Source organism: Amblyomma mixtum, chromosome 3 (assembly GCF_055824585.1).
Source record: "Amblyomma mixtum isolate Tamu chromosome 3, ASM5582458v1, whole genome shotgun sequence".
Lineage (NCBI taxonomy): Eukaryota > Metazoa > Arthropoda > Arachnida > Ixodida > Ixodidae > Amblyomma > Amblyomma mixtum.
Window position 1 is genome coordinate 145,950,607 of NC_143014.1, and position 27,832 is coordinate 145,978,438.

At 42.5% G+C, this 27,832-nt stretch overlaps 1 protein-coding gene and 1 long non-coding RNA gene across 5 annotated transcripts in view; one reads left to right on the forward strand and one right to left on the reverse strand.

Annotated features, from left to right (window-relative positions):
• LOC149352281 (uncharacterized) overlaps positions 1-7,201 on the forward strand; it is a 33,565-nt gene extending 26,364 nt beyond the window's left edge. The window contains exons 5-7 of one of the 4 annotated variants that reach the window (XR_016290732.1): positions 392-4,226; positions 6,007-6,123; positions 6,630-7,201. This is a non-coding gene — a long non-coding RNA (uncharacterized LOC149352281). The other 3 variants (XR_016290735.1, XR_016290736.1, XR_016290734.1) reach the window with 3 other exon arrangements.
• On the reverse strand, positions 1,704-27,748 carry LOC149352283 (ribosome biogenesis protein bop1-A). Its single transcript, XM_089581436.1, has 17 exons — positions 27,543-27,748; positions 26,831-27,073; positions 24,864-25,064; positions 22,380-22,531; positions 20,531-20,750; positions 16,004-16,105; positions 14,439-14,549; positions 13,140-13,301; positions 11,303-11,383; positions 11,053-11,122; positions 9,097-9,229; positions 7,454-7,557; positions 7,009-7,223; positions 3,956-4,133; positions 2,616-2,700; positions 2,010-2,117; positions 1,704-1,915 (listed from the first exon to the last, which is right to left on the reverse strand). The coding sequence occupies exons 1-17, from the start codon at positions 27,639-27,641 to the stop codon at positions 1,762-1,764; spliced, it is 2,418 nt and encodes an 805-aa protein (XP_089437562.1). The 5' UTR covers positions 27,642-27,748; the 3' UTR covers positions 1,704-1,761.
• Positions 27,749-27,832: the final 84 nt, after the last annotated feature.

Sequence of the window (27,832 nt, forward strand, 5' to 3'; positions counted from 1 at the left end):
ATTAACATTGAATTTCTGTAATGTAACAAAGCATCAACGACACAGTATCGGGTTTCTGTATTAGAAATCAATTTTGGTTGTGCATCTTGTATCAGTAGCGGAAAAACAATTTTTGGTGGTAGGTCAAAGATACATTTTTGAAGTACCTTGCCTAACCCTAGTGCTCGATCGGCATGGTGGAGGTTGTGTTGCGATATAAAGCTAGCCAATTCTACATTATCAGAAATTTCACACTTTGCTTATCTAGAAATTCGTTTGGTACCAAACTTTTTGTCATTTTTGCAACTTCGAATTAACGAGAGTTTACTCAGATGTCATCATGTATCGCACTCTGTGTGAGATTTGCAAGGGGCGCCAAAGAGATGGATGACTACACATATTAATTACGCAGGACAGAAGTGCAACACGCCAAACTACCCACCACAGTAGCTCTGTGGCTTTGACTGCTTATCCCAGGTTTGCAGATCAAACCCAGCCGCAGCGGCCGCATTTCGACTGGCCACATGCTGTGTGATGTCGGCACACCTAAGAGGACCCCAGGTGATCCAAATTAATTCGGATCCCTCCGCTACGGTGTCCTTCATAGCCCACGTGTTAAAGCACATATACCACCCAATAGCCCAACCGGCAAGGGTAACCACAGTGGACTGCCTCCAGCTAGCTGTGCCTTATTTCGCTCTATCATAGCCCATTCCACGGTGCCTCAGTGGTTATGGTGCTCGACTGCTGACCTGAAAGATGCACGAGCCTGCAACACAGAGCTGGAAGTTTCAAGCACTTTTGCACAAAGCTAGAAAGATGTAGCAGAGTTGAACACCCTAGATTCAACATGCATCGCCTTCGCAACCTCATTTCAAACCATGCGACTCCCTTCCTGAGCTACCAAAGTGAATCATTCGCCATAGAAAAAATCCATTCTGGACACAAATCGATCGGGAATCACACAACATGCCGCGCAACTTAAAAAAAAAGCCTGTCCCCATGCGTCAGGAACAGCCAGGTTAGTAACACAAGTGGAGAGAGTGCACAACTCGGATATTTCCGCTACCAAAGTGCGCCTTCAATACTGCTGGACACAAACGTGGCCAAGTGCCCTCTAGCAGACTTAACTAAAGCTAAGAAACTCTGTGTAGTTTCTTTTTACTTTTAAGCTGGACATCCACCCATTCAAAAATTCATCGTCAGCAGCATATGGGATGACAATAAGGCAAAAAAAGGAAGTTCATTGTGAATCTGAGGGTGGAGTTAGCCTCGCGTGATGGAGTTGGGCTGGCCCCAACCTGGAGCTGTAAAGGGCTAGCTGGGACAATGCGAGTTCCTGAGAGACAGCAGCAGAGAACCATACTCAGACTTCTCTTGGACTTGTCCAGATAAGAAAATGTAGTCACCATCAGCATGAAACGGTTCATTGTGGCATAGCATAATGTGTGCAGATCTGGTAATGTTTTGCACTTATTCAAGATTCTTGCGGGCAACCCCTTAAAAACCATCTTGAAGTAGAGTAGACAAAATTTTTTATACTCGAATGTAGTGTTATCAATGCCGATGGCGATGCAGGCACAGTCACTCTCCCTGACACCCTAGGATTTAGAGATAACAATGGTCATGTGAATGAATCTGATGTGGAATGTGGAAGTTAGCAAAAAGCGATTGGAAAATTGGGTGTTCGCCAACCCTTTATAGAGGTGCAAATGTCATCAGAGTGGACGTTTTTCACTATGTACAACCTTTTATTCAAGGGTCAAATGCAACACCTGCCCATCAACTAAAAAGGCGCAATGTCCCATCAGCTCCAGCAGTAATAATCCATGGCTGCTGCGTATGGAAAGCACAATCGAGAACTCCCATGCTCTTCTGAACTGTGTGGCCACGGAGGATCTTGACAGGCACTATCAAGGGGTTCTGCATGAGATCACTGTAAATAAAAACCGAGATCAGTTACAGGATACATGGTGCCTTTCAGCGTCAATTAGAAAATATGCACACCATGCGCAAATATTAAAACTTGCCTGTACACCATGCCGTGGCTGATGATTACAGTGCCATCATCTGATGCTGAAGCAAAGAGCGGATACCTCCGGTGAAAGGCAACCTGCCGTATAGCTCCTTTGTGGTGCCTGCAAACAGGAACAGATGGTGGTATTGGTATAACCCCAATAATTTCTTACAGCCTGTACTCGTATTCAATACTGAATATCAAGAATTGCTGCATACCAATGGAGTACAAATGTCTTTAAAACTGAAGACCCAGACCAGAAATTTCTGAGACTTCAATGGACACTAAAGCAGCATACTAATTCTAACTATATTTGGAGATTTGTGCCCAGAGATATGGAAAATACATCTTTACCAAGAACAGCGCTTACATAAGTCGCACTACGTAAAAGCAAAACACATCAGAAGGCTGAAAATTTCACTATATGTACCATGAATTTTGTTAAAAGAAGGTTCATTACACACATTAGGGTAACAGCACATAAAATGATAATACATAATAGATTTCTATCTCTTTCTTACACCCCAGTGCTACATAAATATCTCCTCATGATCCCATCACTATTTCACTGTTTCGGACCCCATGCTAGCAATTTTGTCTCATAAAGTGAATTTCTTACCGTAGCGTTTTGTAGGGCTTGACTGAAAGGTCCATGTCAAACCAAGTCAGTCTGTTTTCAAAGCTGCCAGTAATGACATTGTCACCTGGGAAAGATGTGCAGTCAACATTTGTAAGATGCAGCAATATAAATGTTCTCTCACAGAACAAATGTAGTACCAATGCAGTTACAGGTTGAGTGAGCCACTTAATTTACCACAAATGTAAGTGCCAGTTACACAGCCCTAATGACAGATCAGGGAAGCTTGGTACATTTCCTAGTCCTTACGCTGTACCAGAAATACACACTGCAATTAAATCTGAACTGAATGAGGTTCAAGACTCTGAATGACATTAGAAACTTTCGCATGTCTTTTTATCCATTTGCTCATTTTGCGTGTTGCAGTTTTACAATTTGCAGTTTCACGATTATAAAAGATGGCCAAAGAGGCACCATCAGTGACGACTTTCAATTCGCTTTGAAAATGGCTGCTTCTGCACGTTTAGATTTTGAAATGAAGCAGGCAATAACCGATGGCAACGAAATCAAAGATAACCACAGGGAGCCACCATGTTGCGCACCTACTAGGCAACAGAAAATAAAAATAATAAAGTAATGTGCTAAAAGTTACCTGAAAGCACATTTACTGTATACTGCCATGCATAAGTCTATGTTTACTGCCCCAAAAACAACCATCTGAAATTGGGTGGTTGACCTATATGTGGTGCTAACCAATTTGCAGTGTTTAATGTATGTAGTCTCAGGCGAGCCACGGCCCCTCTGCCGCCCCCCAACCACCACCCCACTCGTCTGGTCTGCTACCTCCGCCAGCTGCCCACGCGTGCAGGAATTCCCCGACCTGCCGGAGTGGCCACAGCCATGGTAGTTGTGTGACATCTGAAAGAGTTGGCACGGCGAACCAATGATAACCCCCAGCTGCTAACGTCACTTGCATGACATGACGTTGCATGCCAGGTTTCACGTGGAAGCCTGGCACCGGTGGTCACCACGAGGTGTGGAAGTTGGAATTTTTAAAAATGTATTCCAAATTATCAGCTCACTCTTGAGGTCTTGCACGCAGTATGAACACTCGGTGACCTGTACTTTACATAAGGCAAGCATTTTATAGCCATCCTCGAACACGTTTTTCAGGGACCCTTTAATAGGTGTTAAAATTGCTGAGATTTTACCGTATTTCACTGCAACAAGAATTTTGTTGTCTCCAGCTTTCATTATCACCAGGTATAACTGTATCAACAAAAGCGCTTTAGCACATGCAAGTGAGATTCGTTTTAAACTGACCCAAACACAACAAAGTGCACACTCAAGCCCACAGGTGAAATAACAGCAGGAATACTCACCTTTAGGATGGACAGCAATGCTCGATATCCATTTGCAGTTGGAGATAAGCTTCTTGGATAGCTCCTGCTTGAGCAGGTTGTAGACACGCACAAACCGCTGCATTGCCACAAAAAAGTAGGGCCGCACAGGATGGAACAGCACCCGTGAAACAGTCCCTTTCAACTTGGAAAACGGTGCCTGTAAAGAGACAGAGAACTCAGAAAACAGCTGCTACCCGCTTCAATCAGCGACCGCTCATGGCAAGCCCAGCTGATATGTGCTACCTACCAGGTACATCTACCAGGTACACCTCTACATGTGCAGTTTTCGTAATTCGTAACATTAATATGTGCAGGTACCCATAAAAGTTTTCAGAATATAGAACCGATCAAAAAGCTAGATTTCATTTCTGCCTGAAAGTGTGGCCTGACACTGAGGAGTGCACTCTACAGGCCACGCAGGGAAAAGGAAAAATTTCATGACTGCATGCTCAGACTGCCAAGCAATTAAGCTTTTTCATGATTTCCGTACTCTCAAAACTTTAGTGGGCACCTGTACAGCAAAAACACATTTAAATTTTCCTTCTACAAGAGTTTAGAACAGCTGTAAAATCCCTCGTGAAATATGTGTCTGGTGCCATGGAAATTTTTTTTAAATTTAATGATTTCCATTAAGACGCAAGTTTCAGTAACTCGAACAATTTTAGTGGCATGGTGTTAAAGGGACACTGAGGAGAAATTGAAGCTGGCTTGTATCGACAGAATACCAGCCCCTGATTACAAAAACGCCACTCATACTGACAACAAAGCTCTTGTAACGTAGAAAAGAGCAAGAACCAAAATACAGGTATCGACGCCACGGGCCAAACTCGCAAGTACAAGCGTGATGACGTCATAGGACAAAACAGTGTTGCTAGAACCAATGGTTCCAGAAACACTAGAACACGAAAAGCCACGAATCACTGAGGCGCAGCCAATGCATGCGCAAATCTGCTTGACGTCGCCAGATGGCGCCACATATCCGGCAGCTACGCGCGCGCCTGAAGCATCGGGATTAATCAACGCCTGCTCATCGGCGTTAGGCGGGCTCCCGGTATTCCGCTAACGGTAACAAGGTACACGGTATGCTAAAGGTGTCTACGTTGCTAGAACTACGTTGACGACTTCGAGAACGGGGTCCATCGTAACGCTGGTAAAACGCGGTGCAAGCGTAAATGAAGCGACAGTAGCGACGGCCGCAATAGCCGATAGATGCCTTCAACGTGCTGCCGGCGGTAGCTTTCTTTTCGGCTTCTGCCAGGCCGCACTGCTGGCCGTCAGAAATCACGGAGTCTGCGTTACGTCATGTCCACGTCATGTTTCACGTCACTTAGTCCTGTGTCGTCGTAGGAGAATCCCAAGTTTGAATCAGAGCGGCGGGAAAAAATTTGTCAACTTCGAATCCAAATTTCTTAGAAATAAATGCTTCTTTCGCTGCCGGCCAAGTGGCAACAAAACCATGAAATGCCGAACTATTGGAATTTGCTGTAAAAAAAATATTGATAGAGCTCTCCTCACTGTCCCTTTAAGTCTACATGCCCACTATGGGCCCTGACACCTCCAAAAACTAGCAAAGCATACCCTTTAGAAAGATATCAACTTAGCTTCAATTTCAATTAATATACCTTAGCCAAGGCTAGGACTACGTCCATGTCATCAAGATGCTCTTGCAACATAGCCAACAGTGTCAGTGGCAGCAAGATCCACGGTCCACCACACTGAGCTAGAGTGTGTATGTGGCAGTGTGCCAAAGTAGGCCAATTTCTAGCTATAAAGGATGAGCCTAAAATGAAAGTTTTCTGGAGTGTTATTCAATTTACAAACACTGCCCTTTTGTAGAACAGAATAATGGTGCAACAAAAATTAATATTAAAAAAAATAGTACATACGCATGTAACTGTACAACACGATTGCCTGCTCATCTCACTGCTAGTGTGCTGGAAGCTATGAAGCACCACATGTGCAGTGTCCCTAAAAGCTGCCAGTTATATGACACCATGCTGCACCTTCTTTCTTTCTTTTTTTTTTCACAGTGCACTTCTGGATGTGCTCAGCTTTCCTTGGCATGATAATGCAACGAAGGATGGTGAGGACTGACAGCAACATGCCCACTCATGCAAGTGCACACACCCACAGAAAAGTGGACAAAGGTAGTTAAGAGAGGCCATTAAAATCCTAAAGTTTATTTAGGCATTGAAATGCATACTGCTTTACGCCTAGCTCAGAAAAGTTTGACTCAAAACTCTGAATCCCCTCCAATTTCTTTAACGCAGATTTTCAAGATAGCATCGTGCTGAAGCATTAGCATGCATACCATAGTTAAGGCCTCTAATTTTCTGCAGCAGAAAATGTTTCATTCAGCGAAGTGAGAAAAAAATCTGCAATATTCCATGGGAAGACTCCTGTGCGTTAACACATGCAGCTTTTTGCGCTGAAGCATCTGCGCGCTTCGTGTGACCCAAGGTTGTTGAGATGTTGGATTTTTCTTTCAGCTAAGGAGCCTAGTGGGTGAGCTTACTGAGGGTATCTAAAAATAGCAGTTTGGTTCCAGATATATTGCAAGGTGCTTTCTGAAGATGACAACTTCAGAGAAAAAAAAAAAAAAAAAAACTCCCATTGAACGCATGTGCAAATACGGTAATATTGCTCTTGACAGGTGCCAGTATCGAGACTCATCCTATAATACGTGTGGGTGCCTCGATGCCATAACAGCAGCACTTGTCACGCCAGCTTGCTTGAGCAAATGGAGGAGCAAGCATATCAGGACACCAGCTGAACTTCATTCATTACCAGATTCTATGTTTCAAGAGAATTAAAACAATTAAATTATCCATTCTCATCATTCTGTTATTCCTACTGACGCCCGTAAACACAATATCATTAAAAAAAGAATGTGTGGCACAATTCTCCGACAAATGCTAAAATCTAACATTTTAGCAGAATTGCAGGAAACAAGGGGTCTTAACCATAGTGTAGTACTATATACAATTAGGCCCCAAAATTGCACACGGAAGAACGAAAGCAACTTGTCTAACCTGGGATCTTCTGTGAGACAGTTGGTGGATCACAACACCACTTTCACCACCACTGCCACCTGTTAGCACAACAGCAAAGTAGTCTCCCTTGGCGTGCCAAGTCACTTGAGACACCGTGTGCCGATGCACCACACTCAGTCGCAACCCTTGGCTGCTGAACTCTTTTGAGGTTGGTGACACTACTTCCCAGTTGGCTGCTGTGAACTTGGCACCCTCTGCACACAGACACAAAGCTTTATTAAAAACCCACATCTAAACAGGTAAAAAAAAATGCTACAATCCTAAATATGGCATATAATTCTTCCATACCTCTGAAAATAAACACTCAAAAGTGTAACTACCTTCAGAATTTGCCTACTGGCACTAATAAAGTTCCACACCAATGTATGCAGCGATCTTTACTAGCGCAATAATCCCACACCTGGGGGTGTTGGCAAAAACTCACCAGAGGGGCTAGTTTCTTCTGGAAGTGAAGAAAGGACGGTGTCAGTGTTACTCAACACCAGTTTGTCACCGACGCCTGGGTTGATGACATGTACACTCTTTTCACTGAAAAATGAAAGAAAAAAAAAAAAGAAAGATACTTCATCAACACCGTAAGTTTTCATCCCTCATAAAGCCTCTTTCTGCACGCATGCAGACGGCTGAACATCAAGTGCACTGGAATCCCCATGCATAGCGGCAGATATGATATAACTGTTCAGCCCCTTTCACACTTGGATGGAAACTGGCAGGCTGTGACCGCCGGGCACCGCAAAATGCTACTGCCGACAGCCGGCGAGAACCAACGGTAAAGGCGCATGCGAAGTAAGGCCAGCCGGCAACTTTATCTTCGCACGCGCCTTGTGCCGCCCATTATCTCCGGTTGTTGGCAGCAGCACTTCGCAAAATGCGGTCGTCAGGCGCTTCTACTTTCCCTCTCAGTGTGAAAGGGATTGTACATCCAGTGTCTAATATACACCATTTCATAAAGAGGTTGAAGGATGCTACCATGTTGGGCACTGGGCTGTGCCCATAGAACAGGGAAGAGCTGAAGATTAGGTGCCCCCCTCCTTGCTCTCCCCACAGTCCCAAAAATACTACTAGTTGCATAAAAGGGTCATGAAAAGGTCTGTACACAGATGGGACACTTAGTTTCTTTTTTGTTTGTTTGTTTTACTCATTTCCGGAAACTTGGAGAGTAACACCTAAGGTTGTACGAATATTCAAACGTTTCGAATATTAGACGCAAATAATGCGGCATTTGATTCGGGCTTCGAAACGATTATCAAATCCAAAAACCTCGACTATTTTAGAATTTTTCAGAAGTTACAGAATTAAAGAAAATAAGCAGCTGGAAGAAGCAGGTGATGGTCTTATGCACGCTCTGACATTTCCGTGCAGCGGCCGTGTCCAAACACTTGGCCTTCGATGGTTGCACGGTTCGGCACGCTACCGAGCAGCGCGTGCAATGGGGCAAAGCCTAGATGCGAAAGCTAACATGCCGCGGCAGGAACTGTGCTATGCCCACCGCACGGAAGGCTGGAAAGACGAAGATGACGAAAAAGATAATGCAGAAGATAATGCAGAACATGACCGAGGCGAGTGGTCAGTCGGCATTGGCTTTCGTAATTGCAGTGTCGCTGGACTACTTCGAAGCTGGAGATACCTTAATGATTACACCAGTTGATTTTCCCATTCGATATTATAGAGGGAAATAGGGTTGAGGATGATGGTTAAAGGATGCTTGCCTTGCAAATTCGATACTGCTCGATCACACTGCTCGAGGACACTTCTGGAGTGGTTAATATTTTACTAACAATTGATAAAACAAAGAAAGATACAAGCAAGGAGAATAAGTGTTTAAATTTGGCTGGTTTCTTCAGGTAACACTACGACTCAGTCAAATGTAAATAACTTTTCTCCTTGCTTGTATCTTTTTTTGTCGCAAATTATGCCCACATCAGGGTTTTCTAGTAATTGTTGCACAATATTGGTCTCTGTCAAACATAATGTAATTGCACAGATTCTTTGCTCCCAGATAAACTGAAAGGTTAAGGTGGAAACAAGAGTGAACTGAACAAGATGGCAGAAAACTAAGTAACTCACACTGCAACAGCAACCAGGCAGATGCTCTGGTTAGGACACCAAGCAACTCCTTTAACAGGCTGCTCAAACTTGAAAGTCTTCATGCAACGGCCAGTGAGGACCTCCCAGATACGTACTGTGCCATCATCACTACCTACATTTTAAGGAGAAAAATAAGGAGAGAATTACATGCAGCTCATCGTCATGCTTGCATCTAGGTGTTACAGCAAATTCTTCAAAGCAGTCCTTCAAGGTGCGCAGTATTTTCAAATTGCATTCCTTTTAGCAATGAGTATTGAAATTTAAATTAATCCACTGATTAAAACAAAGTTAAAACACTGATAAAATGCGGTACAAAACGTCACTTGAATTTTACATCAGCCTAACCAACCTTGATGAGCAAGTAAGACATGACAACTCAATATATTCCTTAGCCTGGCAAATTTTGGCAACAGTGATAATATTGAATATAATGTTACGAAATAAAAAGGGTACTCTGTTTGCAAATTAATGATCACAATAATATTAACAAGAGATTACAAGCAGAGAATAATGGGCTTAACACACAGTGTGAAACTGTGTGGAGAAGGGGACAGAGCTGACCTACACCCACAGACATCCTTAGAAAACTCAGTAATCAGAAACTTACACTAGTAGCAGTGGGGGAAAGTAAGAAGAGATGAGTGAAAAGAACACCACAGTAAAACTTCGTAAATTCATTATCATTGGGACTGCAGAAACATTCTAATTAAGTGGGTTTTCGAAGTAACCTCGCTGAATGACATCCATAACTTCTGGAGGTTACAAAGCACCAGTGTTTAACAAAAAAGTTTATTTCTTGCAGCTGCTTTCATATTCATTTTGGGTTTTTCTTTGGGAGTGGCACAACTGCTGCAGTCAAACCGCAATTACAGTACTAGAATTCAATTATATCGAACTTGGTTAGATCGAATTATCCTTTCCATCACACAATTTCTGAGCACTGTCATGCTACAACGTGAATGTATAGGAAAACGTACTGCTGCATCGTACAAAAGTTAGCTGTCACACCTGACAGATGAATTTCGGATAACACCGGTTGACTCAAGATGTCTTTCCCTCAGCACACCTCTGGAGGTTAGCTCTTCCTCATGGACATTAGGGTGTTACGTAGTGCGCGCCAGCCAATGATGATCCCAACGAGAATGTGTACTTCTGGCACGCTACGCCAATTGTGCCAGCGTTGTCACATGATTCGCACATACAGTGTGTTGCGCTGCCATCAGCAATTTCGCATGTTTCGACGTCTCTGTGTATGTGCGATGGCAGCGGCGAAACGGCAGAATCTCCCCTTTTCCATGAAAGTGGGGATTATCAAGTGAGTGGAACGAGGTGAAAAGAAATCCAATGTCGCCGCAGCGCACAAGATTTCGAGACGCCGAAAGCTGTCACGTGGAGAAGCAAGTGGTACTAAAAACAAAAGACCAAAAGACTGAAAATTGGGGCTAGTTGGTATGTCACGTCAAATCTGACAGCCCTACCATGGACAAAACTGGACGAACAACAGCAGAGGTATGTCATGCTGAATAGAACTATACCAACTTTGACAAAATTGGAGGAGGAGGAGGAAAGGACAGACTTCTGTCCTTCGGCCAATTTTGACAAAGTTAGTGCAGTCCGATTCAACATGGTTATTGAAGAAGATATGAAAAATTGACACATTTCTTTCACATATAGTCAATTTACACATATCTTCAAGATTGACAAGATTAAAAAGAAAATTGCAGTGCACGACCTCTGTTCATAGGTCAACCAAACAGGTATATACACAAATGCCATCATCACGGCCTAAAAGGTGGGCCACAGCTGATATGTTGAAACATTATGGTGCCATCACAATTATTCCACTGTAATGTAATTAAGATTGCTCAATGCTGTTTCCAACAACTTAATAATCAGTTGCAAAGAAGGGCAGACAACAGAAAATTTTTAACCAACCTGATGCAAAAAATTGTCCTGCAGGTTCAATGGAGAGGCTTCGAACGCAGTCTGTATGTCCCTCGTACACCTAAAAAGATTGGGACAATACTGCAGCATCTCTACTAAGAACAATAAGTAGGCCTTCTGACCTAACTTCTGAAGTGGCCTAATAACATTCAGATAAAACAACCTAATTAGGCAAAGATTAGGTTATGCACAGTTATGTATAACCTGATAAAAAGAATATGAAGAAAAGGATAATCCTTACAATAGACTGCACACTTGGAAAAGGCTGTAGATCCTTTGGCTTTGGAAGCTGTGGGATAAGGTCTTCAGCATCAACATTCACCTGTAAACAACGATGAATACAATCAAAAGTCAACATTATATGATGACAAAAAACAAGATCCTTGAGCAAAGCATTGTAAAGAATATTACAAAAGCAAGAAAATGGAGACAAATAATCACAACTGGCAGATTAAAAGTGGCCTTGCTTGAGTTTACCCTCTCTCTCTCGCGTGCGCACACGCACACACAAACAAACAAACAAACAAACAAACAAAAAGCCTTCAAATAGGCCAACACTTGATAACAGCAATGCACAAGCTTAAAAATGATGGCAAAGTAAAGCTGCCATCAAAAAAGGCTAAACCAACTGCTTCTGAAAGGTTTTTAAGGAGTTAGCGACACCTGCACCATTGCATGCTTGCACCAAGTATACTGGGACCACTCGCTATAGGGTGAAACTGAAATACCCTCTACCCCTCCGATTCTTGCACCTTGGGCAAGTTCTCCGAAAACCAGGTTAAACTTGCGTTCTGCCCAAAAAACTGCCTTTCCAAAATATACTTTGCAGGTGTCAGCAACATACATTACCACAGAAAAACTAGTGGATATCCTAAACCAATTTCTGAGAGGTCCCTTCAGTCAACTGTTGATTATAACAAGGTAGAATGGGGGACAGTTGGTCGGATGTACTTTGTGGGGACTCGCCTATGGCGCTGTTCCCTTCGGCGAAGCTTCTGTGCTTAACCTTTCCACGAGGATCCTTTGATAGTTACCCTAACTATCAAGAGAGGCCACATGTGTTGCCGTAGCTCGACTGGTGTGTGTGATGGCACTAGAACATGTTTCCTGGGCTTCAGCTCGGGTAACTCGACAAATGTGGTCGCCCACCCGCATCACGTTCTGCTATTTGCCAGTGGAATATATCCAATGAGCTTGTCCTGTCTCGCTTCGAACTGTCTTCCCTGCCCTGGTGTGGACAAAGAGCTGCCCTCAACTCTGCTGGTGAGCAAGACTTCCTCGATTAGCATATTCCTTCCAAGGAACTTCTCCTTGCCAGCTGGTAGCCGGTATTATTTTTGTAGCAGCAAATATTCGGAGAGGCACCTAATTCCATTATGTTTTGGCAATGCAATAGCATTAGCAGCTGCTGATGCCTCTACTGGAAGTGATGTCCCTTCCCTCCAGCCAATGGGCGAATTTTATGACCAGTGACGCAATTTGGCCCCATGGGGCTTCTGATGCTGTTGCATTAGTCAATGCCATTTGTATCAGCACTTGTCACTTTCGTTTGTTCACAAGAGCACGGCCTGTTGTGGTCAGCTTGGATGCGGCGTGCACTCGCTATCACAGGGCGAGGTCAGCAGTTTAGACCGTCAGATACGATTATGCGGGGAAAATGCCCTTATCCCCCTTTTCAACGCCACAACTTGAGAGATGAAAAGCCCTACAAACAACATAAAGATATAAGGACATAATGGACACTCATGCCCTTATCTACTTTTTGTGTTGTTTCTGGCACTACTTTCATTTTTCAAATATACTGGTCGTAAACCTCTGGGAACAGAAGTTTACAACAGGTTACGTTAGTAAATCAGATTGTGACTGGCAACTTGCAGGGTGGCCTATCAATTCATAAACCTTCTGGGAAGGGCAGCTAACATCAACCATCAAAGGCATATGATGTAATGAGCACTATAATGGCTCTTTTTTACCAGGAGTATTATACGCCAGATTTTTGCAACACTGTTTCCTGGAACTGTACTACTTGTCTACAAGCAACACCAGAAACCTGCAGTTACACCAGTGTGGCCCCTTACCCTCATTTTTCGCTGTCGGGGACACAAGTACAGGTCTAGGCAGCGCTCAAAACGCTCGTTTATGAAGCGGTCATAGGCCGGCACAAGACGCAGGGATGAGTATTTGCGAGGGATAAAGTTGATGCGGCGCTCCTCAGGCTCCAGCGCTCGCCACTTCTCCTCCTGGAATGAAATACAGTGATTAGTAAACGGCAGCTACACACAGCTGTTCCACAGAAGTAAACACAATCAAATAAATTGCAACCTATCTTTACATATGCCAGCATAAGGTAGGACCCACATCAAGCGCATCAAGTCCACCGGGAACGGATTAACCAAGAGAAATATAGTGTAACTCTATGGGACATTCTTAATGTCCGCGATTTCAAACGTATGAAGCGGGAACATGTTTTACTGTACATAGAACACAGCACTACTGGTGCAGTAAACAATCTCTGTGCATTTCTTTGTCCCATTTTTGGCAAGGCAGACTCTGGCAGTTCAGTGCTGCATTCAGCTTGGCAAAGCAAGTCCCGGTTAACTAATCTTGCCAACCACTACATATACTTCAGCATTATTTCTGGGAGCCTTTACCGACAGCCCACAACCACAAGGAGCCCCTATATACACAGTACATGGTCATGAAATAATAAGAATGCACAGGTGGTCATATGATGTGATGCAACAAATCTGTACTAGCAGTACTGATTGCATATTTCCCTATACTGATCACCTCCACACTGCGCCTTTGAAATTCATTTCACCGTGGGTGGATGCTCGCAGGGGAGAGTTGCATTTTTGCTGGTGGGTGCCTAGAGGTGCATCCACCAAAGGGCACCCACAAGGCACCCCGATCCGCTCCGATCCACTATACATGCTGCAGGGGGGGGAGGCTTCACACAGACCACAGCTCCTTAGCTGAAAGAGGGCCATACTGCTAACACAGTAAAACTTTTTCATTGATTCAATGCCTGGAGCCTGCTAGTGCTTTATTAGCGAGTCGAAAATTACTGTTTATCTTTTGTAGTTTTTTTGGGAGGGAAAATAATGCCTCTTACTTCCAGCAAACATGAGCGGTCATGATTAACTATCACCAGTAAATACAGCTTGTCACAAATTCTGCAATGATTCCTAGAAAAACGCAATTTGGACTAAATTTTCAGCTCGGAAGGTGACATCAAATTTCTACTGCCCAGATTACGAATACAAATCCAGGAGACAAAGGTGCAGAGCATACGTTCAGTAGAATAATTTACAGCACACTTGACATTGCTAAAATGTTCAAGATAAGTAAAAGGTTCCTCAGCCTGTCAGCCTTACCTCCTCCTCGGTGAATAAATACTCAGGTGGTGGATTGTAAGATTCTTCGTGGCCTGGTAGCTTCATCTTTGGTGCCGGAATGTAGCGCTGCATCCGGTCATTTGGTTTCTCCTGAAAGAAATATCACATAATACCTGCTGCAAGACTGGATGAAGTGGAATGAAGAACTCAGCAAGTAACCTCAGAGAGCTGCTATAGTGATTGCAAGCACAGACATTTGTCATAACAGCTGCAATGTTTGCAGCAACCTTTCAATATGATTCAAAGCAGAGAAGCAAGCTATTTTCATGTTTTTTTTTTTCAATATGTACATGTGCAAAGACGACACCGATGAACAATGAGCATATGCAACAAGCAGACCGCGGAACTTCTGTTTTATTTCTTAGAAAGCAGCTACAATTTATACCAGAGAGAACAATCACAATAGGCCAAAAAGCGTTAAAGTAAAAAAAAAACAAACAAGAGCAAAAAGGAAAATACGCGTGCGCAATTCAAATAAACAACACCGCTGCCAAGTATGATGCGAAGCCAATAGGTTCCAAACGCACCACTGAGAGGTGCTACTGCTCCCGACAGGCAGCACCATCTGTGCTGAAAAAATAAAAACTGGGACTTTCACCCGCGGAATAGCCACACGGCTTGCCACTGTGACCGTGGTTCTCGCATGCTATTGTGCGCTCTCGTGTGCGTGCAGAGCATTTACGCTGATTCTCTGGTACAGCACAATATGCTGACTGCAGCTCAGCTTCAAAAAGTTGTCAGCTTGACAAATTGATTTTCGCAAAGCGAACTTGCTTGAAGGAGAAAAACTCATCGACCACGTCTATGTTGAGCAGAAAATCGACAGTAATAATGCATGGCTGAACACAGAACATGTGTCACAGGACAGCTATTACATCAAGTATGACGTATGCCACGAGGTGGGTTGGTCATTTTGCAATATGTTAAATGTAGTAAATGTACTCTCAGCACTAAGAAATGAAGCAGCGCACTCAGTTGCTGTTTTCTGTTGTGATGTTAGCTAGTTGGTCTTGATACATGATAAATGAGAGTAGCGTGAGAAAGGCAATTTCCTTTTTAGTGACACAGGTGAAGAAAACAGCCTGTTCCCGTTTATCATGTATGGTCAAGCATGCTTTAGTTTTGATTTTGCACCCTTAAAAATGTTAACATGTTCAGTTGAAGGCCGAAAGTTTACGCAAACTGGAAAAATCTTCTCAGCCAGGAAAACTATTCGAAGTGCTCCATCCACTGGAATACAACCAACTGACTGGATACTGTGCAGCTGAACTTCAAGCGCTGCAAAGCCAAATAGAATGCTCCTCTCAATAATTTCCATTTTCACGCAAATCTTGCACTTGACCTGTGTGAGAACACCGCAACTCTTTCCCTATCACGCCCACGGGCTAACGACAACTTCGTGCGCTGATTTTGGAACCTTCCATGTTGCTTACTAGCTATGAGCAGACTCACCCGGCAATTAGTATTACACATCCACAGACCCCACTACAATGGGATCAAGATAAAGTGGAACGTCGAGAAGAGAGGGGAACATAACAACACACCTCATCATCTTTGTCCCACAGAAGAGAGAATCGGTCCAGGTCGTGTCGCTTGACCCGTGGCTTGATCCAACCCATCTTTATTGCATGTACCATCCTTGACACCTGAGACAAATATGCAACAAAATATGAAAAAAATTCGAAAACTGATTTCTTTATCGCTTCTTGGTGTGCTGTGCTGGAATCTACCATAGCACTGAACCAGACATCGCGGTAATTGCTTTGCTTTTGATACCTTTGTACATCACGCTAACAGCGACAATGCTGGGCTGTTTCCCAGTTTGCAGCACAGGGTAGTCAGCAAAAAGCAGCCTCTGTCAACCACGCGGCTTCCCAAGCATAGGAGTGCCACTGTGCTGACTCGGGCGTTGGCCGGCCATGTGTGGCTCTGCACATGATCTTTCCTTTTAACGTTATCAATGTGAGCAGTGATCTTAATTTTGAGTACTGCTTTATTGTAAGTAAGTCTTTCACAGGAAAAAAAAAAGGAGAACAGAAGGAGAGAGAGAGAAAATAATTTTTCGCAGGCAACGACTGTCTGCTGAACTCATCTTTGACCAAAAAGCGGGAGTGGTCTCGCACTACCACCATCAGCATTTCTTGAATTGTATCTGTATCGGGAATTGTATCGGCTATCGGTAACCTCTGCTAATCTTGTTTACTCACTGCTGTATTTATACGTTTGGCAGACAAAAATTCACCATAGCATATTTTCGTGCGCATTACCCAGCCTTGCATATAACCACTACCACTAATTTTTTTCAAGAAAAAAAAAAAAACTTTCGCTTGCATTACCTGCACATTTACCTGCAAAATGTATGACTATGCTTTTAAAACAGGGGAACCAAGGTGTAGTTTGTTGTTGGGACAAGTCTGTTTTGAGATGCTTGCTAAAACGTTCAATCCATGAATGCATTCAATCATTGCTCTCACTGTTACTTTTCTTGACTTTGTCTTAGTTAGATTTTGACATATTCTGATTCATCAAACTAGCTTCTAATGAAACACTCTTTGGAGTTCTTTATCACCATTTCTGCTAGGATCATCTCACTTCAGTGACACATAGGGAACACAATGTCTGAATGAAAATGGGGATTAAGATTGCTTCAAGGGACTGCATGCACTGCTATGAAACAGACCGCTCCATCTAAATTCCCTTACAAACCACACCCCCAGGACACTCTGATCACATTTCCTCATTTTTGTTTGTGCAGGTAATGCATGCAAAACTACGATACTTTAAATTCTCATGCAGCCGCCGCGGTGGCTCAGTGGCTATGGTGCTCGGCTGCTGGCCCGAAAGACGCGGGTTCGATCCCGGCCGCGGCGGCTGGAATTTCTTTGGAGGAGAAATTCTAGAGGCCCGTGTACTGTGCGATGTCAGTGCACGTTAAAGAACCCCAGGTGGTCGAAATTTCCGGAGCCCTTCACTACGGCGTCTCTCATAGCCTTAGTCGCTTTGGGACGTTAAACCCCATAAACCAAACCAAATTCTCATGCATAGGCTGAAACTGCAGACACCAAATTTTTGCTTTTCTGCTTTTTTCTTTCAAACGTTGCGTTAGACATTGGTTTGGTTTGGTTTATGGGGTTTAACGTCCCAAAGCGACTAAGGCTATGAGAGAGGCCGTAGTGGAGGGCTCCGGAAATTTTGACCACCTGGGGTTCTTTAACGTGCACTGACATCGCACAGTACACGGGCCTCGAATTTCTCCTCCAAAGAAATTCAACCGCCGCGGCCGGGATCGAACCCGCGTCTTTCGGGCCAGCAGCCGAGCACCATAGCCACTGAGCCACCGCGGCGGCGCGTTAGACATTGGTATACATGGAGTACCCCGTGGTATTCGCCTAGGATCGCTAAATAATTTACAATTGAATTTTTTTCTTGACACTGTTTTGGTTTCGGTTTCACCATCCGAACGCTGGCTGTGACGTGTAGTTGAGCTTTAGGTCATGGGAGGCACAAAAAATGGAAATATAACTGCTGATCCGTTATTTGTTGTAATTATAGCTCTTGAAGCAGGCTGGTTTAAGGGGACAGGGTAAGCCCCATCTTTCCCATGTATTTTGGGGCATATTGTGGTACACTTTCCTCAGCAACTAATAAAGATAGCAGCAAGATATTTATGTCATTTTGTTCAGAATTCCATCTTCTAACCGCTGTACCAAAATTATTTTAGTATAGAAGAAAGTAAATTATTAATGATTTTTTTACTTTCTACACCGTAATTTTGACCAAATTTTGTAAATATTTTTATTTTAAAACAAACAATATTATGTGCACGCTGATAATTTTGGTACAGTAAATTGCCACATATATGTATTGTATACACAGAAAAAATCAGCTTGATATCTATTGTCATTTAGAAAATAATGGTACCGACGTAACAAAAAATCTTGTTTTGAGAAAACTGAGTTTAAAGTAAACAAAACCTTCAATCCTAAGATTTCGACTTAGCCAACTCATTTTGACCAATTTATTCAGTAGGCACCAGCTGCATAGTTATCATCTAGGTCAGCTTGTTGCTTCGTTTCCTGCCGTTTAGCTTCTCGTGCCTGTTTTGTCACTTGCTGCGTAGCTCGAACAGCAAAGTAAACTCGACGCCGATCGACTTGCTTCAGCCAGAGGACAGTGTTGCTGCCCGGACTTAGTCCACATGCCTCAAGAACTTTAGTTCTTGCGATGGCGCCGTCATTGAAGGTCAGAACAGCATCTAATGTAGCAATCTTCATTGTCTGTAGGCCCGCAAAGACATTTTTTTGAGCACACTCCCATACGACGTTGTTGAAGGACTCGTTTGGGTTCTGGGTGGTTGCCAGAGAGCTTGGATGGTAGCCAGAGAGCTTGGATGGTTGCCAGAGAGCTTTGTCTTGCAGCTAAATTCCGTAACATTTCGAGTTATTTTAGTTTTTAGTAAAAACGAAAAAAAAACACATCGCTGGTAAAGGGGTGTGTCGCTGACTGCTTTGCTTTCAGATAGCTTTTTCAGGTTGATATAAATTGCCCAGGATGAAGTGTAATACATCAAACGATGCAGAAAAGAATGTAATTTCATATTTAGCAAAAAACTAAAAATTGATATTTTTCAGATTTTTTGCTTACCCTGTCCCCTTAAGTGCTTTAGTGAGTTAAAACTACGTATCAGCTTTTATATTGCAGTTTCTTTTTGCCTCACGTGACCTAAAGTTCAACTGCACGCCACAGCCATCGTTTTGCTGATGAAACTGAAACATATGAGAGAAGAAATTCAATTGTAAATTATTTAGTGGCTGCAGGCGAATGCCACGTGCCGATTCATGTATGTCTAATGCATCATTTTAAGGAAGAAAACATCCAATAAAATTAGTTGTCCATAGCCCTTTAAGCCTGATGGGCACTTTCATACGGTCATCTAACATCAGTAAAATGTGGTCCAACTAAAAATGGCAACTTCAGGAAGCAAGGCAGAAGCAAGTGTAGAATTATGTCACAGGTCAATAAACTCTCAAGCACAGAGAGATGACCAGGACTACGCACACGAAAACTGCAGCCATTCTTTGTTCTTGTGTGTTCTTTAATCGCAGTAGTTATTTCAACTCTTCATGGTCACTGCTTTCCTTCTTTTTCGTCCGAGATAGGAAAGTGATATTATACTGTAAATTGTCACATCTTTTTCAGAATTGCCTTGCGTAGCCTCCTATTTTCCATACAAATCTTTCAAATACAGCTCGTGCTTCCAGTAACATAAATGTACAGCAAGGGGTCAATAAACAGATTACTGCAAACTGTACAATCCAAATCCAGCTAATAAATGCCATGACGGTTAAATACCTCCTAACAAGCCCAAGACAAATATTTCAGAATATAGATGCGAAAATAAACAAGAAAACAATCTTAAGCAACAATACACCTCAGCATAACCATGTGATTATTTTTCTGGCTTAATCAACCAATCTGTCAAGTTTTTTTGCATATTAAATAAAAGAATCCACTTTTGATATCACTGCCCATAAGAGCAGCTGTATTGCCTTCTGAAAGCTTCCAGACGTCATAAAAAAATACAAGCCGTGGCACTTACCGCATTTACTTGCGTAATGAACCCACTCGCATAACGAACCCACCCCCGACCTTTAGCATCGAGAATTTTATTTTTAACTTTACGTAAAAATTGGCCGGCGCTGTCGACTATCACAAAATCACATGTCATGCCATGATACAGCAAACAATGCTAAACGCCAGCGACATGAGCGTGGGTGACGCGGGAACGGAACTTAGCTATCGCATGCTTTTATTGATAATGGATGGGCAGGGAGACGGGAGGGCAAACAGACGTTATGTACGACATGAAATTTCGGCTTTTAGAAAAAAAAATGTCGAAATTTTTTCTCCCCACATAATAAACCCTGCCCCCCCCAAATCGATGTAAGCTTTTCTGGAAAAAAAAAAAAAAAGTGGGTTCATTACGTGAATAAATACGGTAATTTCACGTCAGCTGAATACACAGACATGCATTCAAAAAATAACTAGTTGACTAAAAAGCAGGTTCTCACCATTTGCTTTTCAATCTTTGAAGGAACAAAACTTCGCTTTTGGGGAGGATGGCTCGTGACAGGATGGATCATTGTCTCGTGAGAAAAGATGTCTTCAAATGGCTCGTAAGGGTCATAGCTACCACTGGGGTAACGCCCTTGCTGAAGACGCTGAATAAGATCAACATCTTCGTCGGAGAGAACAACATTCTGTCCAGTGCTTTTATCTTTCACTGTTCGCCTGCACAAGCGCCAAACGCCAAGGAAGTTTCAATGAAAAAGTGAGCAAAGGAAGCGCCACATCAACGGCATTTCAGCTAAAAGTAAAAAAAAAAAAGTGTTGGGGAGAATGGAGAGGGCTCACAGGCAGATAGGGATAAAAAGAGATGGGAAGTAAAGAAATGAGAGACAAAACAAGACAAACACAACAGCAATCTGGCAAGCCATGCATGCCAAATGTGTCATAATATGCAGAAAAATAGCAAAGCCTTACAAATTAGACATGCTTTTTCATCTACACTAGCTTCAAAGAACCCTGTAATGTAGTTAGTGTTGTAGGCTGCACTACCTGGCTGGATGCTACATGTTCTTTTCACAGGCATGAACCGTCCACAACTAGAAGAAACACTATCTTCCAGCATTAAATTACAGTTCATATTTAACATAAAGTCCTGTGCACTTATCTTCTTTCAATAAATGTTTCCCTAATCCCTGGCTACTTGTTATCAATGAATTAAAATAAGGTGCTGCAATAATGGCAGCAAATTAAGCCCACTTAAATGTGGACAAATCATACTGTACTAACTGTAAACTGTTCTTTTTTTTTTTTTGCTCAGATTTAGACAAGTTTTTGCAATGCAAAAGCTGCTCTTGCCTACCACTTTATCTGTAGAGCCCTACGTAACAAAGGTGCCGTCACAGTAACATTACTGACCATTCACCCACCAAAAGGTACAATGAAGCTCAACGGCAGCAGCAAGCTTCAAAATGAGACACCGATTGACAACTTGCAGAATACCGAGCACCTTCTACAATATAGCAGATATTTTCATAATGAAAACCCTCATTCACAGATGGCATTTTCGCATTCTTGTTTGAAAAGGAAGGGGGAAGATGTTTCAGTCTTCAAAGCTGGTAGCGACCGGTGGTGCTCCAGGTTCACGTAGATTAAGGGGCGTCCCCTTCTCTCCTTTTCTAAAAAGAATACAGTGGAGGGTGATTGACTCATCTTCCCTTGCACTAGCCCCTTCTGTTGGCAGAGCAGGAAATGAAAACACTGCCTGTGAACGAGGGTTTCCGTTTTAAAAATTTCCCTGTAAGTCAGCTTTCCTGCAAATCTGCAGGCATGGCGCACGCACACGATGTTACTGGAAAGAGGCGCATTGCTTTATTTTTCAACTGCAAACCTAACACACAAAAAATACTTTTGATGTTTTCAATCTTGACACAAAACATTTAACAGTAGAAAAAAATAATGCCTAAATCACAAATCTGACTAAGTGATGCAGAATGAGTCATATGGGCTTATAGTACCATCAATCATGAAACTATTAGCTTTTTTTTTTTGCTGCTTAACCTTTTAGACATCTTGGATGAGACCCTTGCACACTTTTTTTTTTTTTTTTTGCAACAACTGCTGAAATGAGTGCGTCCTGTCTCTGTCTTTTCAACAAAGACTCTTAAAGACTGGACTGTCCCATCCACTTAGCCTGCTGATTAATAAGTGCTAGAAACAAGAAAAATATGCAAAGTATCAATTGAGCATTAAAAATAACCAGCATGTGATAAAAAATTAGAAATGAAAAATAGCATTTACGCAGAGAAGATTAAGAAAAGATAAACAGCAAGAAAAATAAAATTAAGTATGTACCAATAATCTGGATCATCCATTCTTCTTAAGAACTCATCCAACTCAGTGCCACGGGGTGGCTTGAGGATAGGCTTGCCATCCAAATCGTAGCCAATATGTGGGTAATGCTCATACCATTCCATTGGTATGTTGCCAACCGTGTTGCGCACATCCTGCAAGATGAGAACATGACGGATAAAAAGCTCAAAAGTAAATCACTTATAATAAATGCAGTGTTTATGCAAAGCCTGCCATTCAGCATATCCTACATTAATCACAAGTATGTTTGCTGCAAAATGAGAAAAAAAAACAGACCTTAAAGGGAAGATGGAACACTTTTTGAAAATTGGGCTAGATACAATGATTCGAATGTATAAAGCTTGCAGGTTAAGCAATACAAGTTGTTTTGCACTAACATTTAAAGTGATGACGTAATTGCTGATTAAAGATTGTCAGGCTTCTTCTCAAGGCATAGGAGTGCGGAAAAACGATGATGATGTTGCTGTTTGTGACGTTTCAGATTTCCACTGCCTTCGCCCACATGCTGTCGTGCGTCACCCGATGCAGCCAAACAATGCTTCGCGGCCTTTATCTGCAGTGAAGTGGGTTTTTTTCGCAGAAAAATGACGCAATTCCTAGTGCTGAGGTTTTCACCACAATGCTGCCATTTTTGGCCATCTTTCTGCTTTCAAAATGAACTGCCTCTGATTTGCCAAGAGTGCAGGGGATTCTGTGTAATTAAAATAATACAGAATTCCATACAATGGATGGAAGCATAATGGGGGGATAAATTCAGAACTTCATTTAATATTAGGAGAAGGGTGCCACCATATTCATGATTTTCTCAGCAGTGCAGTTGCCTTTTTGCACAGAAAGAAAAAGCCTAGTAAAGTTCCCAAGGGTAATCTACCAGCATTGTTTAAACCTACTACTTCCCTTATCATTTGTTTAGTGTAACAAGAACAGCCGGACCACGGGCAAGACTATGGCATTTGCACCCATTCATGATTTTTGGCTGACTAGCCAACAATACTTATTAGTATTGTCAGCACATATGTACTACTGGACTATAGCTAGCACCCGTCAGCGCATATTTCTGGACTATAGCCAGCACCTGCTGTATAGTCAGCAGTGCTTAATTCTAGTTGGAAAAAAAAATTTTTTGTTTTCAAGCCTGTCCGCATTTGGTACACATAGTCTGCGAACCTATAAAAGTGCCTAAGCGCTGAAACTTCAAGGCCATTTCATGACCCTCAGAGCAACCAGTTTTTTGGACAGTGGGAAGAGCGTGAGGGAGCTTAATTCTCAGCTCCATGACCGTTTATGGTTTATGGGGGTTTAACATCCCAAAGCGATTCAGGTTATGAGGGACACCATAGTGAAGGGCTAAGGAAATTTCGACCACCTGGGGTTCTTTAATGCGCACTTACATGCGCGATATTCTTCGAATGAAGATTGCTGCTAGTGCCAGTAATTACGCATAGAACCAGTAAACCACACAATGGCAAGCAACCTAAACACTGCATAAGTACTGCCGCAAAAAAACCTTGTGATAGTGAGAACTGTACTGGGAATGGCACATTATAAGCGATTTTGAAAAGAAACCTACAGTATAATGTACACCTGTAGGATAGCCTACACAGTCAAAAATATTAAAATTTAACCATGCATAGTCCGCAGACCCCATACCAGAAATACTGTGCATGGAATATGAAGAAATAGACGAAACAGAGCAAAGAGAGCAAACATCAGCTATTGTGCACCTACGTGTTCAAAAGATAGATCACAATGCCTAATGCAATGTGCATAAATGTCAACTCTATGGTATGCCTCATAACCCCGAATGGAGTGCTGGTCCCACTGTTTTTATTTGGTTGGATTGTTTCATTTCACAAAAGAAATGCAGCAAACAAGCTAGTTTTTGTGTTACTTAAACCAAGCAATTTCCACACCACTGGCAGACAACACAGTACTCTAGCCAGCTAAAAAATAGTGCCTGCACTCCTGTAGTAAGCATCAAACAAAGTAACACCAAAATGGCTTCATGGCTTCGCAGTGCAAACAGGAACAGAAGTACGAAATAAAAGCATCGGCACTAGTCCTGCCATTTCTTTCACTCTTCTTGTCTTTGTCTGCACTCTACAGCCATAAACCAACATAAGCTGGTCCATTTTCCCCCAAATGACTCATTTTATGAAAACTCTAAACTTTTTATGCCTGCAGAGCAATGAATTAGATGGCCCTCTCCTAACCCTTGCAACCGTTGTTTAGAACAAAGAGGTGTTTTTAAGAACTACGCACCAAATAGAATTATTTTTTTTTAGCATGTCCCATGGTGAAATTCATGATGTCGAGCATGACAGCATAAGTAGAAAACTGAAGGAAGAGGAATCAGCAGCTGTAGGTAACAGACAAAAATTCTACTGTGGTTTTAAAAATTAAATAGTAATGTGAAAATTGCCCATGCAAATCCACATATTGCAATGCTCTCTATGAAGGACTTACCTCTTCATCTGATGAATCATATGCATACTCGTCCACCTTGGCTACCTCAGTACCCAGGGCATCAATCTTAACATCCTCTTCCCTAGAAACTTCAGATGAACGTTTGCCATGTGAAATTTCTTGGTCGTGGCTTTTACGTTTTTTCTGAAGATCAAAGTCATCATCTTTTCCACCAATAAATTTCATCTTCGTAGTTTCCTCCTAATCACCAAATCAAATTACATCCCAGTTAGAGCCAGGCAGATCAGAATCATGTGACCATGAAGAGACGACTCTTGAGAACACCCATTTAGACAACATTCTCATTGCAGAAGAACACTAAGCAGGACAGCTGGTTCATATTTAAGCGAACTAAAACAGCACATTGAAGCAGATGAGGAAAAAAACAAACACAGGCGCTGACTAGCAACAAAAAGTTCTGATGCTTTTAGCTGCTAGCCAGTGCTCATTTCATTGCAATATGTACACGAAAAAAGGGGACTGGACATAACACTGGCAAGACTAAAAGAAAAGGACAAGAAAATGAGAGAAGGAAACAAAAATAAAAAAGGGGCAGCAAAGCAGAATGGCCAAAGTGCAGCATGTCAATGATAAAACTGAAGTAAAAACAGGCAAAAGATGGAACCAGAAAGCCCAAAGCAATCTAAGGTTTACAACACAACACTTCTTTTGCGTACAAGACACAGATGGGCTGCTGGTACAAGGCATGCCAGGTCTGTCAATGCTTAAACACCTCTCACAACATGTGTTAGTCCTCATAATACCACCAAATCTTTAGCATTTAAACTGTTACCGGAAGCAGGCTTCAGATATTAAGCATGCTCATGTAGCTGGTTGCTTACACGACAACCAGTCTACCCTACATGATCAGATTCCATGATTCAAAATGTTACACGTACAAGCATACCCTGCTTGTGTTATTTAATAATTTCATATTGCAGTGACATCTGTACATACACACTCTTGCCAACAGTGTTGAACAGTGACAAAAAAAAATTTGCTTCAAATCCTACCATGCAAAACTACACCTGGAAACATAGTCATGGCTGGTGACACCACAAATCAAGTGTACCAATCCTAAGAGAGTTTCCAACACTGATCATGAGACAGGAGGCTACAGTAGCACTTTTAAAAGCAGTAAATGTGTCACATAGCTCACTGCTACCTGCTTCTGTGACTATCTATTGAACTGTAAGAGAACACCAACAGCACAGTTAGCCTTCAATTTTGAAAAAAAACAACAAAAAAACAAGACGCACTAACCATAACCGATCTACACTCACCAATCTCAATGCCAAAGTGTGCATGGTGACCGAGATTTCTCAACACAAGACACATGACTCTCTCCATGTACTACTGAGAATAAGATATAACAATCAACACACATTTCCCACACATGAGCTTAACATTACATTACCAAAGCAATGAACAATAAAACACTAACAAACTCATCATTATGGCAAACCTGTTGAATGATCTACACACTTGAACAAGTTTGTACCTTGAATAAGGTCAGCGGTGTTTACCCAATTTAAAATTCTTTTGACCTACCAAGAGAGCACACGGTGCTGCAACATTACAAAACGCACACAAATGTTTAGCATGGCTGCAGCAGCAATGAACTACATCATAGGACATTACGTTTCACGACATAAGGTTAAATTTAAGTTTGACTTCCTGCGTTGTTTTGAGTAAATTTCTCAAGCTCATTTGTAGACTGTGGGAAGGTTTTTGTGCAACTCCATTTAAAGCAGAGCTCCAACCACAGCAACTACAACTACACTACTACAAGTAACAACTCACGCCAAACAAGTTTTGCAGGCTGCACTGCACATGACACAATGCCTTGAAAAATAATTATTGTAACAAATGGTCCAATATATACAGAGAAAATGAAATGCCGCATCATTTCGTTCTTCTGTGGGTGAACACTATGACACATTCAAGCAATACTGATGCTAACTCACTTTCTCCGACTCGTCATCGCTTTGCTGTGCTTCATTATCAGACACCTGTTGAACACTGTCCGGTTCATAGGTAAATTCGTCCCCATGCTCGTCATCAGTGCCGTGACTTCCGTCACTCCCGTCTTCACTGCTGACATCCCCTTCATCAGCTTCCTCGGCACTGTCGTCAAGCTCAGACGAATCGTCGTCGTCACTACCCAAGCCCGAGTAGACGCTAGAATCAGATTCGTCACTTTCATGTTGCTGCAAGCAAAAGAAGGGCATTTTTTATTGTCCAAAGTCCAACAAACATTTCCAAAAGTGCTGTCGTCGTTTTTCTTTCCCTTTACTGACGAGCACTTCACCAGAGTGACCAACCGATAACGAAGAATGTGATCTTACTGCGACTGCAGACAGAGTTGCTGCTGCATAAACTGAATTAAGTATCTCAAAGCGCACGTAATTTATGGCGCACGCGCAATCACTCGACATGCATCAAGACAATAATCGAGCATTGAGTGTTGTGGCAGGAGGCTCGTGCATCACCAGATCGGCACTTGATATGGGTAAATACCGCGTTCATTTACAGCACACACCACATTTTGCTGTTTGGAAGCACCGAAAAAGAAAAATGTCGAAAGAGAGAGCAGGAAAAAAACGCTCTAAGCATGTTTAACAAAACCTTCAAGCTGGCATGTGCTACGTCCTTGCAACAGTCAATATCTGCGTTTACCTCGGATTTATTCATCCCCGATGCTTGGTTTCTGTCAGCTTCTGTTCCTTTCGAACCTGGTTTGACAGACGCTTTACCGGTTGCTCGCTTCGCAGTCATTTTTATCTAAGTGCACGTGCAACACAGGCGCCGAAAATTGAAGCCGATCAAACCGCACCAGCAACACGCGGCCATGTGCACCTCAGCCGCTTGCACCGGCGATGATGATGATGCGCCATTAACAACAGAGAGTTTAGATTACTTTACCTCGTCACATTGTATTTATACTGTATTTTTAAACTTTTGCTTAG

What these genes read in the sequence shown, in the direction of transcription:
- LOC149352283 (XM_089581436.1), bottom strand. Translation starts at nt 27,641, where the DNA reads ATGACTGCGAAGCGAGCAACCGGTAAAGCGTCTGTCAAACCAGGTTCG. An exon ending in CCCGACAGCGAAAAATGAGG is followed by an intron (nt 11,384 to 13,139) that starts GTAAGGGGCCAC and finishes CGTTGTTTACAG; the next exon opens with GTGAATGTTGATGCTGAAGA. An exon ending in AGCCACGGCATGGTGTACAG is followed by an intron (nt 1,916 to 2,009) that starts GCAAGTTTTAAT and finishes TTTTATTTACAG; the next exon opens with TGATCTCATGCAGAACCCCT.